Source organism: Leopardus geoffroyi, chromosome B3 (assembly GCF_018350155.1).
Source record: "Leopardus geoffroyi isolate Oge1 chromosome B3, O.geoffroyi_Oge1_pat1.0, whole genome shotgun sequence".
NCBI lineage: Eukaryota > Metazoa > Chordata > Mammalia > Carnivora > Felidae > Leopardus > Leopardus geoffroyi.
In genome coordinates, this window is record NC_059337.1 from 132145246 (window position 1) to 132162759 (window position 17514).

Here is a 17514-nt window from a genome sequence, read left to right on the forward strand (position 1 = left end):
GTGACGTCACAATCCCGGCGCCGCGGCCCCGGCCCTTAGCAACGGGCCTAGCGACGGTCTCCAGCGGCTGCCGCCCAGCGCCGGCTCCTGCGCGCCAGTCCCCTGCTGCAGGGGCTGACCCTGCCCGGGGAAGGACCTAAGGGGGTCCGGCGTGTCCTCACGGCGGCTGCAAGAGGATCTAAGCATGAATGGCAGCCGGAGAGGTAAAGGGAACTCTCAAGGGCGATCGCCGCCTCGCGCCGCCGCGTAACCGGGCCTGGGGTCCGGGATCCGTGGCGCGTGGGCGCGGGTCGGGACTGCGCCCTGGGGGCTTCAGGTCCCCTGTTGACTCGCCACTGTTGGCCCCAGTGTTAACCCGCGCACAGGAGGACGAGGTCCTGCCTGCTCAGAATTTGTGGCCCTGACTGCTGGAGGCCCGGTCTCTTGAACTCGGCGCATGCAGCCTTTCTTACCTCAGTGGCTCCGAGGCAGAGGAACTAAATTTAGGTCCCCCAGATCAAGCTCCCTTGCTCTCCGCAAGGACGACCCTCAATTTCCTCATCTCTCGAATGTGACAGTAAAATGTCCATGTCATAGAGTTCTTGAAGTTTAAATGCGGATAATATATAACTCCTGGCACATTTTTTTTTAAACATTTTTTTTTCAGCGTTTATTTATTTTTGGGACAGAGAGAGACAGAGCATGAACGGGGGAGGGGCAGAGAGAGAGGGAGACACAGAATCGGAAACAGGCTCCAGGCTCTGAGCCATCAGCCCAGAGCCCGACGCGGGGCTCGAACTCCCGGACCGCGAGATCGTGACCTGGCTGAAGTCGGACGCTTAACCGACTGCGCCACCCAGGCGCCCCAACTCCTGGCACATTTTAAGTAATCGGTTAAATACGAAATCTTCCCTTCTGTAACCACCGTCCTCCCCACAAAACAAATAACCCAGGGATTCTTTAACTTTAATGTGAATAGGAATCCCCTGGGAATCGTGTTAAAATGCAGATTATGGGGGCGCCTGGGTGGCTTAGTTGGTTAAGTTGGTCTCTTGATCTCCGCTCAGGTCATGATCTCACGGTTTGTGGGATGGAGCCCTGCATCGGGCGGTGCACTGTCAGTGCGAAGCCTGCTTGCTTGCGATTCTCTCTCCCTCTCTCTCTCCCTCCACCGCTCACGCCCTCTTTCTCTCTCTCTCACACACACACACACATAAAATAAATAAACTTAAAAAAACAGATTATGATTCAGTAGGTCTGCTGGGGGCTGAGACTTTGCATTTCTTGTATGTTTCCAAATGATGCAGTGTTGTTGGCTTCAGTGTTATCGGCAAAGGACTAATCCATAATCACTATATTCACCTACTCTTTATTGAATACTGTCTGGGTCAAGTGGACCCAGTATCTTTATTTATTTGTATATATTGTATTTATACTTTATTTATTTATAAATATATAAATTTTTATATTTATATAAAATATTTATATTTATTTGTATATCTTTAAAGTATCTTTATTTATTTGTATATATTTTTAAGTCCTCTCTCCTCCCAATGTGGAGCTCAAACTTACCACCCCAAGATCAAGAATCACATGCTCTACCCACTGAGTCAGCCAAGCACCCCCTAAAAGTATCTTTAAACCAAGCTGCTAGATGGTTCCTTGCAGTGTCTCACTTTTGAATATGAGTGTGCTTTTATTACATAATCATTGGTCAAAATAAGTCCTGTTGTGAACATACGAGATTACTATCCATTGATAGCAAACTGTATATTCTGACACTGTCAACGTAAGTTCCAGAAAAAGCAAACCAACATGCTTTTATGTTTTTTTTTTTTTAACGTTTATTTATTTTTGAGACAGAGAGAGACAGAGCATGAACGGGGGAGGGGCAGAGAGAGAGAGACACAGAATCTGAAACAGACTCCAGGCTCTGAGCTGTCAGCACAGAGCCCAACGCGGGGCTCGAACTCACGGACCGCGAGATCATGACCTGAGCCGAAGTCGGCCGCTTAACCGACTGAGCCACCCAGGCGCCCCTGCTTTTATGTTTTTTAGAAACTTTACAACATAAGCTATCCTTGCTGTGTAACAGAAACAACTCCCAAGTTATCTCATTATGTAATCCACAAAAACATCTTGATAGGTATTATCCTCATTTCACAGTAAATAAGAGGGTCATATATAACTTGCCAAGGTCATAGTAAGTGGCAGAACAGGCTTTGAGTCCAGGTGAGGAATGTGAAACCTTAGAGCCATTATTTTTACATACGATCCCATGGCAGAGGTGGGAGCATGGGAAAGGATATATGTAAAATTTAAAGTACAGAGGCATACCTCGGACATACTGCAGGGTCCGTTCCACCACAATAAAGCAAATATCTCAGTAAACTGAGTCAAATAAAATTTTTGGTTTCCCAGTGTATATAAAAGTTGTGTTTACCCTACACTGTAGTCTATTAAGTATGCAGTAACATTATGTCTAAAAAATAATGTACATACCCTCATTTAAAAATACTTTGGGGCGCCTGGGTGGCTCAGTCGGTTAAGCGTCCAACTTCGGCTCAGGTCATGATCTCGCGGTCCGTGAGTTCGAGCCCCGCGTTGGGCTCTGTGCTGACAGCTCAGAGCCTGGAGCCTGCTTCAGATTCTGTGTCTCCCTCTCTCTCTGCCCCTCCCCCACTTGCGCTCTGTCTCTCTCTGTCTCAAAAGTAAATTAAAAAATATATATACTTTATTGCTAACCAATGCTAACCATCATCTGAGCGTTCAGCAAGTGGTATTCTTTTTGCTGGTGGACGATCTTGCGTTGATGTTGATGGCTGCCGGCCGATCAGGGTGGTAGTTGCTGATAGTTGGGGTGACTGTGGCATGCCTTAAAATAAGACAACATTAAACATTGAACCTTGCCCTATCAGCTGACTCTTCCTTTCACGAACGATTTCTCTGTTCACGAACGATGCCTTTTGATAGCATTTTACCCACAGTAGAACTTCTTTCAAAACTGGAGTCAATCCTCCCAAACCTCGCCTCTGGTTATCAGCCAAGTTTATGTAATAGTCTAAATCCTGGGTTGTCATTTCAACAATCTTCACAGCATCTTTGCCAGGAATAGATTCCATCTCAAGAAACCACTTTGCTCATCTTTAAGAAGCAACTCCTCTGGGCACCTGGGTGACTTAGTCGTTTAAGCGGTCGACTTTAGCTCAGGTCATGATCTCACAGTCTGTGGGTTCAAGCCCCACGTCGGGCTCTGTGCTGACAGCTCAGAGCCTGGAGCCTGCTTTGGATTCTCTCTCTCTCTCTCTCTCTCTCTCTCTCTCTCTCTCTTGTTCTCTCTGTCTCTGTGCCTCTCCCCCACTTGCCTCTGTCTCTCTCTCTCTCTCTCAAAAATAAACAAACATTAAAAAAATTTAAAAAAAAAAGCAACTCCTCATCCGTTCAAGTTTTATTGTGAGATTGCATCAATTCAGTCCCGTCTTCAGGCTCCACTTCTAATTCTAGGTTTCTTATTTCTATCACATCTGCAGGTACTTCCTCCACCGAAGTCCTAAACCCCTCAAAATCATCCGTGAGGGTTGGAATCAGCTTCTTCCAAACTTATTAATGTTGATATTTTGACTTCTTCCTATGAATCACAAACATTCTCAATGGTATCTAGAATGGTGAATACTTTCCAGAAGATTTTCAATTTATGTTGCCCAGAACCATCAGAGGAATGACAGCTAAAGCTTTATGAAATGTATTTCTTAGATAATAAGACTCGAAGGTTGAAATTACTCCTTGATCCCTGGGCTGCAGAATGGATAATGTGTTAGCAGGCATGAAAGCAACATTAATCTAATTGTACATCTCCATTAGAGCTCTTGGATGAACAGGTGCATTGTCAGTTAGCAGTAATATTTTGAAAGGAATCTTTTTCTGAGCAGTAGACCTCAAAACAGTGGGCTTAAAATATCCATCGAGCCCACCCAGAACACCAAGGTAGGTAGGTAGGTAGGTAGATAGATAGATAGATAGATAGATAGATAGATATTCAGCAAACCATGTTGTAAACAGAAGTGCTGTCACCTAGGCTTTGCTGTTCCATTTATAGAGCACAGTAGATTTAGCATAACTCTTAAGGGCCCTAGGCTTTTTGAAATGGTAAATGAGCATTGGCTCCAATTTAAAGTCACCAGCTGCTTTAGCCTCTAACAAGAGTCATCCTGTCCTTTGAAGCATTGAAGCCAGGAACTTCTCTCTAGCTATGAAAGTCCTTGATGTCATCTTCTTCTAATGTAAAGCTGTTTCATCTACGTTGAAAATCTGTTTAATGTAGCCATCCTTATTAATTATCTTAGCTAGATCTTCTAGGTAACTTGCTGCTTCACTTTATACTTTTATGCTATGGAGATGGCTTCTTTTCCTTAAACCTCCTGAACCAACCTATGCTAGCCTCAAGCTTCTTTTCTGCAGCTTCTTTACCTCTCTTAGTCCATAGAAATGAAGAGGGTTGGGACCTTGCTCTGGATTAGGCTTTGGCTTAAGGGACTGTTGTAGCTGGTTTGATCTTCTCTCAAGACCACTAATACTTTCTATGTGTCAGCAGTAAGGCTGTTTCACTTTCTTATCATGTATGTGTTCCTTGGAGCAGCACTTTTAATTTCTTTCAAGAACGTTTCCTTTGCATTTTTATAACTTAGCTAAGTGTTTGATACAAGGGGCCTAGATTTGGCCTGTCGAGGTTTTCAACATGCCTTCCTCACTGAGCTTTGTCATTTCTAACTTGATTTAAAGTGAGAGATACGTAACTGTCCTTTCACTTGAGCACTTAGAGGATATTGTAGGGTTATTAATTGGCCTAATTTCAATATCATTGTTTCTCAGGGAATAGAGAGGCCCGAGAGAGAGAGAGAGAGAGAGAGAGAGAGATGGAGGAATGGCTGGTCAGTGGAACAGTCAGAACACATAACATTTATCAAGTTCCCCTGGATTGAGATCCACAAACTCTGAATCTGTTACACATAGTTGCTGTGTAATCTTGGGCAAATTACATGCTTTACTTCATTGTGCTTCATCTATAAAGTGGGACAATGATAATACCTGTCTCATTGGATTGTTGTAAGGATCAAGTGCATTTGTAGCTACCAAGTGTTTAGAACAGTATCTGGCAAGGTTAGTATTCAATAAATTAACTTTTGACTACAAGTGAAGAAACCCAATTCAAACTGGCTTAGAGAATTTTTAGCTCCTATAAAGAAAAGTCTGATAAGGGTAGAGCTTCAGTTAGATCCAGAGACTCAAGCAATATCACCAGGAATCTCTCTGTCTTCCACTTTTCTCCAGGCAGGTTTCATTCTCAGATTGGTCTCCCTTGTATGGTACAAGATGGCCACCAGAAGTTCCAGGCTGATTTCTGTCTTGCACTGGGCTCTAGCCCAGTGGAAAGAATGTCTCTTTCCTAATGGTTCCAGTAAAAGTCCCAGGATTGTGTGTCATTGGCTGGACCTGGGTCACATAGTCATTCCTGATTCACTCAGCATAGCTGGTCAGATTTGGATTATATGCCCACCTCTGAGCAGTAGAATAAGCTGTGCTTGAACCACTTGGACCAAAAGTCAAGGGCTAGTGGTTCCCCAAGGGCAAGTTGAGGTCCTGTCTCCACATACAGGGGCATTGGGTTCCGGGCAGGCAGAAAGTGAAACACTTATTTTTCCTCCATAGACACAAGGTCTGCTTGAGAGTTTTTGTTGGTTAATTTGCTTTTTTGTGTGTTTAGGTTTCAGATCCCCTTCTTTCCTGGTAGAAACAAACTATGCTAATTTCATGACTGTCATTACCAATTCAATTGGTGTAATCTTGATCTCTCTTGTCCTAAATAATAAGTTAATTTTTTTCCTTCCTGCTCTCTGGCCTGTGATACAGAAGGATCTTCTCAGACATTCTGATCTCAACTTGTTTTTCTATTTTAGTCTCTTTTAGCAGACTTTGTTCTCTGGTCCTGGATTTTAGTTCTACCTAGACACCTCTTTTTCTATTTTCAGTCATCTATATTTCTTCCAGACTTTGTGCCCCCTCCACGCCTTTATAGCTTATAGCAGCCCACCTGATGGCAGACTGACCATTTTATACACTTAAAACATGTCTTAGTGATACAGTATTCATATTTTGCATGTTAAATTCCATTAAACTCTGTAACTCAGCCTTCTTATCTTGAAGGTTACCCCTCAATACACAATCTACTTTTGGAGGAAATAAATTAATTTTGTGAGGAGGTTTATGTCTAATTTTCCATCCATCTGGTCTGAAAGATGAGACACTGACTTTAGGGGAGATAGGATCCAGACAAGAGTGTAAGTAAGTTGGACTAGATGAACTTTAAGACATCTTTTAATAATTAAGTTCTGATTCTGACATTTTTATATATCTTCTACATAGTGACATTATATTATATAATTTCTAATTTATTAAACTACTTTGTAAGGGGATTACTTTTTATTTTAATTTTTTTCACATTTATTTATTTTTGAGAGATAGAATGTGAGTGGGAGAGGGGCAGAGAGGGAGGGAGACACAGAATCCAAAGCAGGCTCCAGGCTCCCAGCTGTCAGCACAGAGCCCGACACAGGGCTCAAACCCACGAACCGTGAGATCATGACCTGAGCTGAAATTGGACGCTCAACTGACTGAACCACCCAGGTGCCCCGGGGATTACTTTCTTAAAATTATTTTTAAGGACAGACTGGCCTATGATTAACTAAATAATTAATACATATGTATTAACTCAAAATCTCACTTCAACTGTATCTGAAAATCATTAAAAAATCTGGTAGGTCAGTGGTATACAGAATAAAATTAATATGTATCAGATAACATAATTGATATAGTTATCATTTTATCCAGTGAAACTGAAGTCTCAAGGTACACCTGTTCTGGAAACAACTTACTTTGTTAAAAGAGAAGGCCTTTTATCTATGGCAGAAGAATTTTTGTCTGTCTGATGTATCATTGCTGGTTAGTAATATGACTGAATAAAATTTAACAATTCTGAGGGGCGCCTGGGTGGCTCAGTCAGGTAAGGGTCCGACTCTTGATCTCAGCTCAGCTGTTGATCTCGGTTGTGAGTTCAGCCCCCACGTTGGGTTTCGTGCTGGGCATGAAGCCTACTTAAAAATAAATAAACAAAATAAAACAATTCTGATATTTAAAATCAAAGGTAGATTTATTATTTTTAAATGCTCAGTATTTTTGTTTTCGTGAAAGATGTGTTTTACTTATCCTAATTTATATTTTTTTGTTAAAAGTCAGAGCAACCTCTGTCCTTCCCAGATATGGTTCACCATGCCTATTTAAAGGACACTTGAGCACCAAAAGTAATGGTAAGTGAGGTGTTTAAATGGTAAAAGATTATTTGTTAAAAGGTTGACTGTTTGTTTCCTTTATTTGTAAATTGTATGACATGATGAAAAATTACTTCATGTAATCAATATTGAACCTCGTATTGTTAATTATAATTAAATAGTATAGGAATTCTTGAGAAAATTTAGGAGGCCATCATTTCACACTACTATTGTGCCCAGGACGTGGACCTGGTCGCCTCCCACTCCCTGCTGTATCTCCGGCCCAGCTCTACTCTTTGCTGGCAGACCACCACCCTGGCATACAGCTTACCTTCCTTGTTAAAATGGTGGTCAGGAGGTTATTAAAGACACTGGTACTGAAAGGGAAGAGCACTTGAAAAATGCAATTTGTATCCGGAGTAAACACCGATGGGCCTCTTTTCCAACCGGAGTTCTCGATCCTATGAAAAGGAAATCTGAATTTTCTGTGTTTTCACACTTTAAAGCCTTTAAATTTTTAACATGAACTTAAAATATATTTTTATAATTATAGCTTCAAAATTTAAACTGCACTTTTAGGCAAAATAATTGAAAATCTTTTTTTCCTTACTTACATGAAAAGTCTTTGATTCTGGTTCCTCTAAAAGTGAAAGACGGGGGCGCCTGGGTGGCGCAGTCGGTTAAGCGTCCGACTTCAGCCAGGTCATGATCTCGCGGTCCGTGAGTTCGAGCCCCGCGTCGGGCTCTGGGCTGATGGCTCAGAGCCTGGAGCCTGTTTCCGATTCTGTGTCTCCCTCTCTCTCTGCCCCTCCCCCGTTCATGCTCTGTCTCTCTCTGTCCCCAAAATAAATAAACGTTGAAAAAAAAAATTTTTAAAGTGAAAGACGGATCGCATTTTCAATTAACTTACTTATTTCTGGTAATAAAGTATATATACACATAAAGCAGAGTCATAAACATTGAAAAATTATTTTTAACTAAAAATTTTAAACTAGATGTAAAGTATACATACATTAGAAAAACAGGATGAAGAACAACAATATGTAGTTTGCTAACATTTTTTTTTAAGAATATATGTGTGGAGCTGCTGTAGGTATAGTGGTTCTAGGTATGAAGCTGATTTGGTTCACATCTAAACTGCGTCCTTTATCAGCTGTGCGACCTTGAAGACCTTATTCACATCTCTCTTGGTCTCCACTTCTTTTAAATGGTAATAATGACTAAATGGCTTTTACATGTGAAGAGTCTAGAACAGTGCATGCACGGTACCTATTCAATAAATTTTACTTGTAGTACAAGTATCAAGCTTATCGTTACTGTATATGTTTGTATTATGCATAGAATTTCCCTAGAAGGATGCATAAAATTGGTAGTAGAGTATACTTCTGGGAGGGGAGGCTAGGGGTCGTGACAGGATATTCACTTACTTTTCAATCTTTATATGCCATTTTAGCTGTTGGTTTTGTTTAACTATATGTATGTATTCTCAAAAATGGTTTTTAATGTTTAAAAAGTTATGCCTAGATTTATTTACATTTTATACACTCATATATAAGTGCTTAATTATTTCTAAGGTATCTTTTAAACAGTTTAGATGAGATTGAGAAGCTTATGGAATTTCTATGTGATCGTATTTGTCTTAATATATTCCTAATACTTCAAAAAAAGAGAGCAGTAAACTGATCGTGTTTTCAGGTGTAAAATTAGAAGTCGCCCCTCAGAAAAGAATCTTTGCAGAGAATTTTAGAGTTTTGGATTTGTTTGACTTACTCAACTATTAACAATGCTAACATTATTTTATAATCAGGCAAGCAAGCTAAACGCTTTTAGTTATGAGATTAATGTCTGTCAATAAGAAATAGTTTTGTAAATGTAATGATAATAGATTATATCCCAGAATCTCTTCCCAAACTCTCAGTCTTAGAAAGGCTTGAACCCAAGTAGTCAAGAGCTTGTCCGTTACCAGTGCAAGATGAAGGCTAGGACATACCCAGCATCACAGATACGTCAGTATGTTAATTTTCAGGACATTTTATAAAAATGAACTTAATAATCAATATCTTGTTTTTCTCATGACTTGATATTAATTCTAAATATATAATGATTAAATATGTTTTAATTTTTAGCTTTTTGCACTGACTCCTCCTCTCTCAGACTAAGTACTCTCCACCTGGTCAAGAATCACATGGCTGTTCACTATAATAAAATCCTTTCAGCCAAAGGTAAAAATGTGCAAATGTGAACTTTCTATATCCAATTTAAATCCTCAGCTTCACTTCTAGTTAGGGTAAATCTGTGGCAGAAATGAATATATTATATATAAATGTATTTATGTTTCATGTAGCAAGATATCACCTGTTAACTATAACTTCTATACATAGAAAATTCAGAATGCCATTTTTGTTAACTCTATGTGATATCTATATAATAACTACTTATTTCATTTTACCTGTGTTATCCCTAATACATTTTTGTGGTTAGATATTGATGTTAATATAATGAAAGTTTATAATCTGCTTTTGTTTTCACATCTACAGAAATTGTACAAAGAAGATACCAGCTGCTCTTTTTTTTCTTTTTGGTTGCTTTGTTGAGATAATAACTTATATATAATAAAATGACTAATTTTAAGTGTACAGTTAAGTATCTGTGTTTTGGAACATATATCCATTTGTATGATCACCACAACAATCATTCTATAACAGGGACTAGCCAACTACAGCTTGTTGGTCAGACCCTCCCACCACCTATTTTTACAGGTCTTGAACTAGAAATAATATTTATATTTATATTTTTAAGTGGTCAGAAAAAAATCAAAAGAGCAATATTTTGTAACATGTGAAAGTCACATAAAATTCAACTTTCAGGGGCGCCTGGGTGGCTCAGTCGGTTGAGCATCCGACTTCGGCTCAGGTCATGATCTCACAGTCTGTGAGTTCGAGTCCCGCATCGGGCTCTGTGCTGACAGCTCGGAGCCTGGAGCCTGCTTCTGATCCTGTGTCTCCCTCTCTCTCTGCCCCTCCCCCACTCATGCTCTGTCTCTCTCACTCTCAAAAATGAATAAATGTTAAAAAAAAATTTAAAAAAAAATTCAACTTTCATTGTCCAGATATAAAGGCAATCGTGTTCATTCTTGGACATATCGTCTATGGTGGTTTTTGCACTAAAAGGCAGAGTCGACTAGTTGTGACAGAGACCATATCACTCTGCAAAGCCTGAAAAGTTTACCATCTGTCCCTTTACAGAAAACGTTCACTGACCCCTGATATAGAACATTTCCATCATCCTAAAAAGTTCTCCCTAGTCCTTTGCAATCAGTCTCCTCCTTCAATCCCTGGCAACCACTGATCTGCTTTCTATGACTATAGTTTTCCTTTCCTAGAATTTCATATAAGTGGAATCATACAGTATGAATCATTTTGTGTCTAGCTTCTTTGAATTAGCTAACGCTTTGGAGACTAATCCATGTTGGTGTGTGCATCGATAGTTCTTTTTATTGCTAAGTAGTTTTCCAGTCAATGACTATACCATAATTTATGTATTCATCAGTTGGTGGATATTTGGATTGTTTTGACTCACTTTTGGCCATTAGGAATAAAGCATACAATCTTCACATACAGTCTTTGAACACATGCTTCCATTTTACTTGATTAAATTTATTCACTAGGAGTGGAATTGTGGGGTAAAATGGTAAGTGTATGTTGAACTTTGTAAGAAACTGCCAAACTGTTTTCCAGAGTGACTGCCATTGTGTATTTCTGTCACTTGTACATCCTCACCAGAACAGTACTTCCTTTCGTAGCCATTCTAGTAGAAACATAGTGGTAGCTCATCAGGTTTTAGCTTGTATTTCTCTAATGCCTATGATGTTGAACAACTTTTCTTGTGCTTATTTTCCTTTTTTTTTTTTTTTAACATATTTTATTTTATATTTGAAAGAGAGAGAGAGACAGAGCATGAGCAGGGGAGGGGCAGAGAGGCTCCTAGCTGTCAGCACAGAACCCGATGTAGGTCTCGAACTCACGAGCAGTGAAATCATGACCTGAGCCGAAGTCAGATGCCCAACCAACTAAGCTACCCAGGCGCCCCTATTGTACTTATTTTCTATTTGTAGATCTTCTTCGGTGAAATATCTGTTCAAATTTTTTGCCCATTTTTAAAGATAAGTTATTTGTCTTCTTAATACTAAGTTGTGAGAGTTCTTTATGTATTAAAAACAGGTCGTATATCAGATATATTTTCTCCCTGAGACTTAACCTTTTCATATTCTTTAAAAAATATTTATTGTGAAATTGTTTTAGACTTATAGAAAAATTGCAAAAACAGTACGGTGTCACAGAAACCCTTCACCCAGCTCTCCCTAATGTTAAAATCTTATATAACCACAGTACAGTTATTAAAACTAGCAAGTGACTATTGATAGAATACTAGTAACTACTGACTTTTTTGAATTTCACCAGTTTTTCACTAACGTCTTCTAAAAAAGTTTTTATCTTCTCATTTGAAGAGCTAAAGTTTGTGTTTTTTATTTTTTTTAATATTTATTTTGAGAGAGAGAGAACACACGTGAGTTGCGGGGCGGGGGGCGGGGGTGGGGGTGAAAAATTCCAAGCTGATTGCGCAGAGCCTGATGCAGGGCTTAATCTCACAAATGCTGAGATCATGACCTGAGCTGAAGTCAAGAGTTGGACGCTTAACCAACTGAGCCATCCAGGTGCCTGGAAGAGCTAAAGTTTTAAATTTTAGTTAATGTTTTATGAAGTTTATGTTTTATTTATTTATTTTATTTTGTTTTGTTTTATTTTTTTAACATTTATTCATTTTTGAGAGAGCATGAGCAGAGGAGGGGCAGAGAGAGGGAGACACAGAATCGGAAGCAGGCTCTGAGCTGTCAGCATGGAGCCCGATGTGGGGCTCGAACCCACAAACTGTGAGATCATGACCTGACCCAAAATTGGTTGCTTAACCAACTGAGCCACCCAGGTGCCCCTGAAGTTTATATTTTAAATGATTGAGAAATCTAGAGAAAAATTGTGTTTTGTGACATGTGAAATCAAGTTCAGTTTTTCGATTGTTTTAATAGTTTAACTTTTCAGGGGTGCCTGGGTAAATCAGTCAGTCAAACATCCAACTCTTGATTTTGGATCAGATCGTTATCTCACAGTTTCATGAGTTTGAGCTCCTCATCAGGCTCTGCGCTGACAGCACACAGAGCCTGCTTGGGATTCTCCCTTTCTTTCTGCCCCTTCCCTGCTCACCTTCTTCTGTCTCTCCCAAAATAAGTAAATAAACTTAAAAAAAAATTAAAAAATAGTAGTTTATACTTTTCATATCCTGTTTAAGAAATCTTTTCCTGGGGTGCCTGGGTGGCTCAGTTGGTTGACCGGCCAGCTTTGGCTCATGTCCTGATCTTGCAGCATATGAGTTCAAGCCCCACATTGGGCTCAGAGTGTGCTAGTGTGGATCCCACTTTGGATCCTTTGTCCCTCTCTCTTTCTGTCCCTCCCCTGCTTGCGCTCTCTCTCTCTCTCTCTCTCTCTCAAAAATAAAACAAAAAAATTTTTTTTAAATCTTTCATTAATTTTAGGTCACTAGGATTTTCTTTGTCTTCTTTTAGAAGTGTAAGTTTTAGTTCCTACATTTTTTTTTTTTAAGTTTGTGATCCATTTTGAGTGACTTTGTATATATGATATAAGGAGTAACTTTTTTTTTGCCTATGAATATCCAAATACTTCCAGTATCATTTGTTGAAAAGATTGTCCTTTTTTTTCGTTTGTTTTTTGTTTTTCTTTAATTTTAGACAAAGAGAGAGAGAGAGTACAGGCAGGGGAGAGGGGTAGAGGGAGAGAATGAGAGAGACAGAATCTTAAGGGGGCTTCACGCTCAGCATTGAGCCTGATACAGGGCTCGATTCCATGACCAAAATCAAGAGTGGGGGGCTCAACCAGCAAGCCACCCAGGCTCCCCAAGATTGTCCTTTCTATGTTGAATTGCCTTGGCAGTTTTTGAAAGACAGGTGACCATATTTGAGGGTATATTTCTGGACTTACTCTTCAGTTCCATTGATCTTCTGTGTCTTTATTATATTAGCATATTGTTTAGTTACTATAGCATTACAGTAAATCTTGAAATCAGGTGGTGTAGGGCATCTAATTTTGCTTTTTTGGAGGAACTTGTTTTGGGACTCCCAATTACAGGTATGTTAAGTGCATGATTCGGGTAGGTTAGGTCAGGGACGCTCTGTGCATTTATTTTCCAGTCTTCCTTTACTCCGTTTCATTTTGAATAGTTTATATTGCTATGTTTTTAAGTTCACTAATATTTCCTTCTGCAGTATCCAATGAGCTGTTAATTCCAACCAGTGTTTGTTTTTTTTTTCTCAAGGATATTATATTTTTCGCTTCTAGACGTACCATAAAAATCAAAACAAGGAACTGCAAATTCTGGAACTTTTTGTGATTTCCACATTTAATATATGTTGTCATTTATAAATGTTAAGAATATACTGAACAACTGATTTTTTTCTTTCAGCTGCCGTAGACTGCTCAGTTCCATTAAGCATGAGTGCCAGCATCAAATGTAAGTAATTTTTGACATGTTGACTTTTGAACTAAACTACACATAACAAAATTTACCATCGTAACAATTTTTAACCATCTTAACCATTTCAGTGGCATTAGCCACGTTCATATTTCGGTACAACCGTCCACCGTCCATTTCTAAAACCCTTTTTATCTTGCAAAACTGAAACTTCGTACCCGGCAGAATAACTGCTCCAAACCCCCCTTGCAACTACCATTCTATTTTCTGTCTCTCTGAATTTGACTACTCTGGTACATCACGTAAGTGCAACCATCCAGTAGTTTTCCTTTTGTGGCTGGCTTATTTTACTTAGCATAATGTGCTTGAATTTCATCCATGTTGCAACATATGTTAGAATCTCTTTTCTTTTTAAAGATTTTTTGTTGATACAATCGTAAGTCGGTAAACACTTGGGTTGTTTCCACCTTTTGCTTAGTGTGAATAATTCTGTGGGCGTGGATGTACAAATATCTCTTTGACACTCTGCTTTCAGTTCTTTTGCATGTATACCCAGAGGTGAACTTGCTAGATCATATGGTAATTCTATTTTTAATTTTGTGAAAAAAACCCCATGGTATTTTTGTATACCAGCTACATCATTTTACATTTCCACCAATAGTGTACAAGTGTTCCAGTTTTTCCACATCCTTCCCAACACTTGTTATTTTCTTTTGACAGTAGCTATCCTAATGGGTGTTGATATATTGCCTTTTGAGGAAGCATTTTCTAACTTTTAAAAATTATCCGTAAATAAAAGAAGCTTGTATTTCAAAGTTTGGAACTTAGAATTCAGCCCAGGCTTTGCCACTGAATTGCTGTGTGACTTTAGATAAATTATTTAACTTTTCTGGATTTCATTCCTACGTATAAAAATTAAGGTAGTACTTCCCATATCTATAAAGAACTTATGAAACTCAACACCCAAAAAACAAATAATCCAGTGAAGAAATGGGCAAAAGACATAAATAGACACTTTTCCAAGGAAGACATCCAGACGGCCAACCGACACACGAAAAAATGCTCAACATCACTCATCAACAGGGAAATACAAATCAAAACCACAATGAGATACCACCTCACACCTGTCAGAATGGCTAAAATTAATAACTCAGGAAACAAAGATGTTGGTGAGGATGTGGAAAAAGAGGAACCCTATTGTGCTGTTGGTGGGAATGCAAACTCATGCAGCCACTCTGGAAAACAGTATGGAGGTTCCTCAAAAACTTAAAAATAGAACTACCCTATGATCTAGCGATTGCACTACTAGGTACTTATGCAAAGGATACAGGAGTGCTGATTCATAGGGGCACATGTACCCCAATGTTTATAGTAACACTATCGACAATAGCCGAAGTATGGAAAGAGCCCAAATGTCCATCGACTGATGAATGGATAAAGAAGGGGTGTGTGTGTGTGTGTGTGTGTGTGTGTGTGTGTGCGCGCGCGTGTGTGTGTGTATAAATTATATACATACAAATATATATATGTGTGTATGTATATAAAATATATAAATATATACATATATAATGGAGTATTACTTGACAATCAAAAAGAATGAAATCTGGACATTTGCAACAACATGGATAGAACTAGAGGGTATTATGCTAAGCGAAATTAGTCAAGTCAGTGAAAGACATATCATGTGACTCCACTCATATGTGGAATTTAAGATACAAAAAAGATGAAATAGGGGAAGGGAAGCAAAAATAATATAAAAACAGGGAGGGAGCAAATCGTAAGAGACTCTTAAATATAGAGAACAAATAGGGTTGCTGGAGGGGTGTTGGGTAGGGGGGGTGGGCTAAATGGGTAAGGGGCATTGAGGAAGACACTTGTTGGAATGGGCACCGGGTGTTATATGTAGGGGATGAATCACTGGATCTACTCCTGAAATCATTATTGCTCTGTATGCTAACTAACTTGGATATAAGTAAAAAAAAAAAAAAAAATTAGGTAGTTCTAAAGGGCTTGCCAAGGATTCTCATTTCCCTTGGCTTTTTAAGGTTAGTGAATGATTCATTAAACTACCATAACCAGCATTTTTCTGCAGATAGATATTGTCTACTATTTGTATCCTAATAGCTTAACTGATAAGCTTGATAGTTATATGTATGTGAAAAGCTATAGTGACCCAAGATTTCTAAATAATCTTTACTAAGGAAATAATCAGATCACAAAATTTGAAATTCCTATTTTAAAATGTTCTAAAAGATACCATTTGAAGTCTTTGAGTTCAAATCAGGAAATATATACTTAAAAATAGCCAAAGGACATGGCCTGTGCTTGTCTAGTAGTAGATTATTAGTATTACTAGTAATTCAGTATTACTAATAAGACAAAATCAGAGAGGATTTCCATATTAAAAAATAAGTATCAGCCCAAGATAGTGCATGCTAAGTGGTGAACGAATGAGACCATAGGTAGGGAAATGCCCCTTAGGTGCAACCTGGGAAAGATCAAACACTGCAGGATTGTTTGGACCCAGTCTCTTCTTGGATATCTTCTTAGTGGAACAGAGAGGACCTTTAAGCTGAGCCAGTTGCCACCAGCTGCCATTCAGTGAGCACAGTGTCTTTGCAGGTCCTGTACCTGGCACTTTTTATTCTCTTCCTTCTGCGTATTCCCTTATGTACAAACGTAAGTTTGTAACAGGCCCTACTGTAGGCTCTCATATCTTTGAAGGAATCTTGGAGTTCAAATAATTTTATAAGAGGAGTAAAGGCGTTTTAGGCAAGAGTACAGAATTAAGTATGTTTTTACAGACTAAATTGACCACAGGATTCAAGTTATGTGGGCAAGTCATTTTATTTCTTACCCTCCACTCTTGTAAAATGAAAGGTAATTAGATAATCTCTAAGATCCTTCCAGATTTTTAATTTCTGTGGTGTATATTGTTTCTTCTGTATCATATTAATGATGTTTTATAGCACAAAAAAACTGGCTTAGTATTTACCAGCTTAAAAAAATCTGAATCATTTGGGGCACCTGGCTGGCTCAGTTGGTACAGCACGTAACTCTTATCTCAGGGGTCATGAGTTTGAGCCCCACGTTAGGTATAGAGATCACACACACAAGAAAATGAAATAATAGCTAGATAGCTAAATTGAATCTTTTTTAAAAAATCTGAATTATTTGCACTAAGATGTTTTTACCTGGGGCATCTGGGTGGCTCAGTCGATTAAGTGTCCGACTCTTGATTTCAACTCAGGTCATGATCCCAGGGTTGTGGGATCGAGCCACACGTTGACCTCTGCACTGGGCATGGAGCCTGCTTAAGATACTTTTTGTTCCTCTCCCTCTGCCCTTCCTCTGCTCTCGCTCTCACTCTCTCTCTCAAAAAAAAAAAAAAAAAAAAAAAAAGATGTTTTTACCCAATTGTCATTATCAGACAATCCTGTTTAACTAGAATCACCTCTAAATGGGAAAGTTTTGCTTAGTTTTCATACAGATATTAATTTCCTGAACAATAAATATATAAAACAAGATTATCTCTTTTTTATTTAGTTTGAGTAATAAAAAGCCTGCCTGAATATATGTATTAATCCCCTTAGTGAACCAAACCCTGGGATCTAAAATCCATATTCACTAATTTAAAATAATCAGGTATTTTGCATAATATGTTGTTTAGTTC

At 38.9% G+C, this 17514-nt stretch overlaps 1 protein-coding gene across 3 annotated transcripts in view; it reads left to right on the forward strand.

Annotated features, from left to right (window-relative positions):
* The first annotated feature begins 16 nt into the window (after window positions 1-16).
* SPATA7 (spermatogenesis associated 7) overlaps window positions 17-17514 on the forward strand; it is a 38447-nt gene continuing 20949 nt past the window's right edge. Inside the window, exons 1-4 of one of the 3 annotated variants that reach the window (XM_045451817.1) lie at window positions 36-203; window positions 7266-7340; window positions 9428-9523; window positions 13833-13880. In XM_045451817.1, the coding sequence (XP_045307773.1) occupies window positions 185-203; window positions 7266-7340; window positions 9428-9523; window positions 13833-13880 (238 nt within the window). In that variant the 5' untranslated portion in view covers window positions 36-184. Of the gene's footprint in view, window positions 204-7265; window positions 7341-9427; window positions 9524-13832; window positions 13881-17514 lie in introns of all 3 variants that reach the window. The other 2 variants (XM_045451818.1, XM_045451819.1) reach the window with 2 other exon arrangements.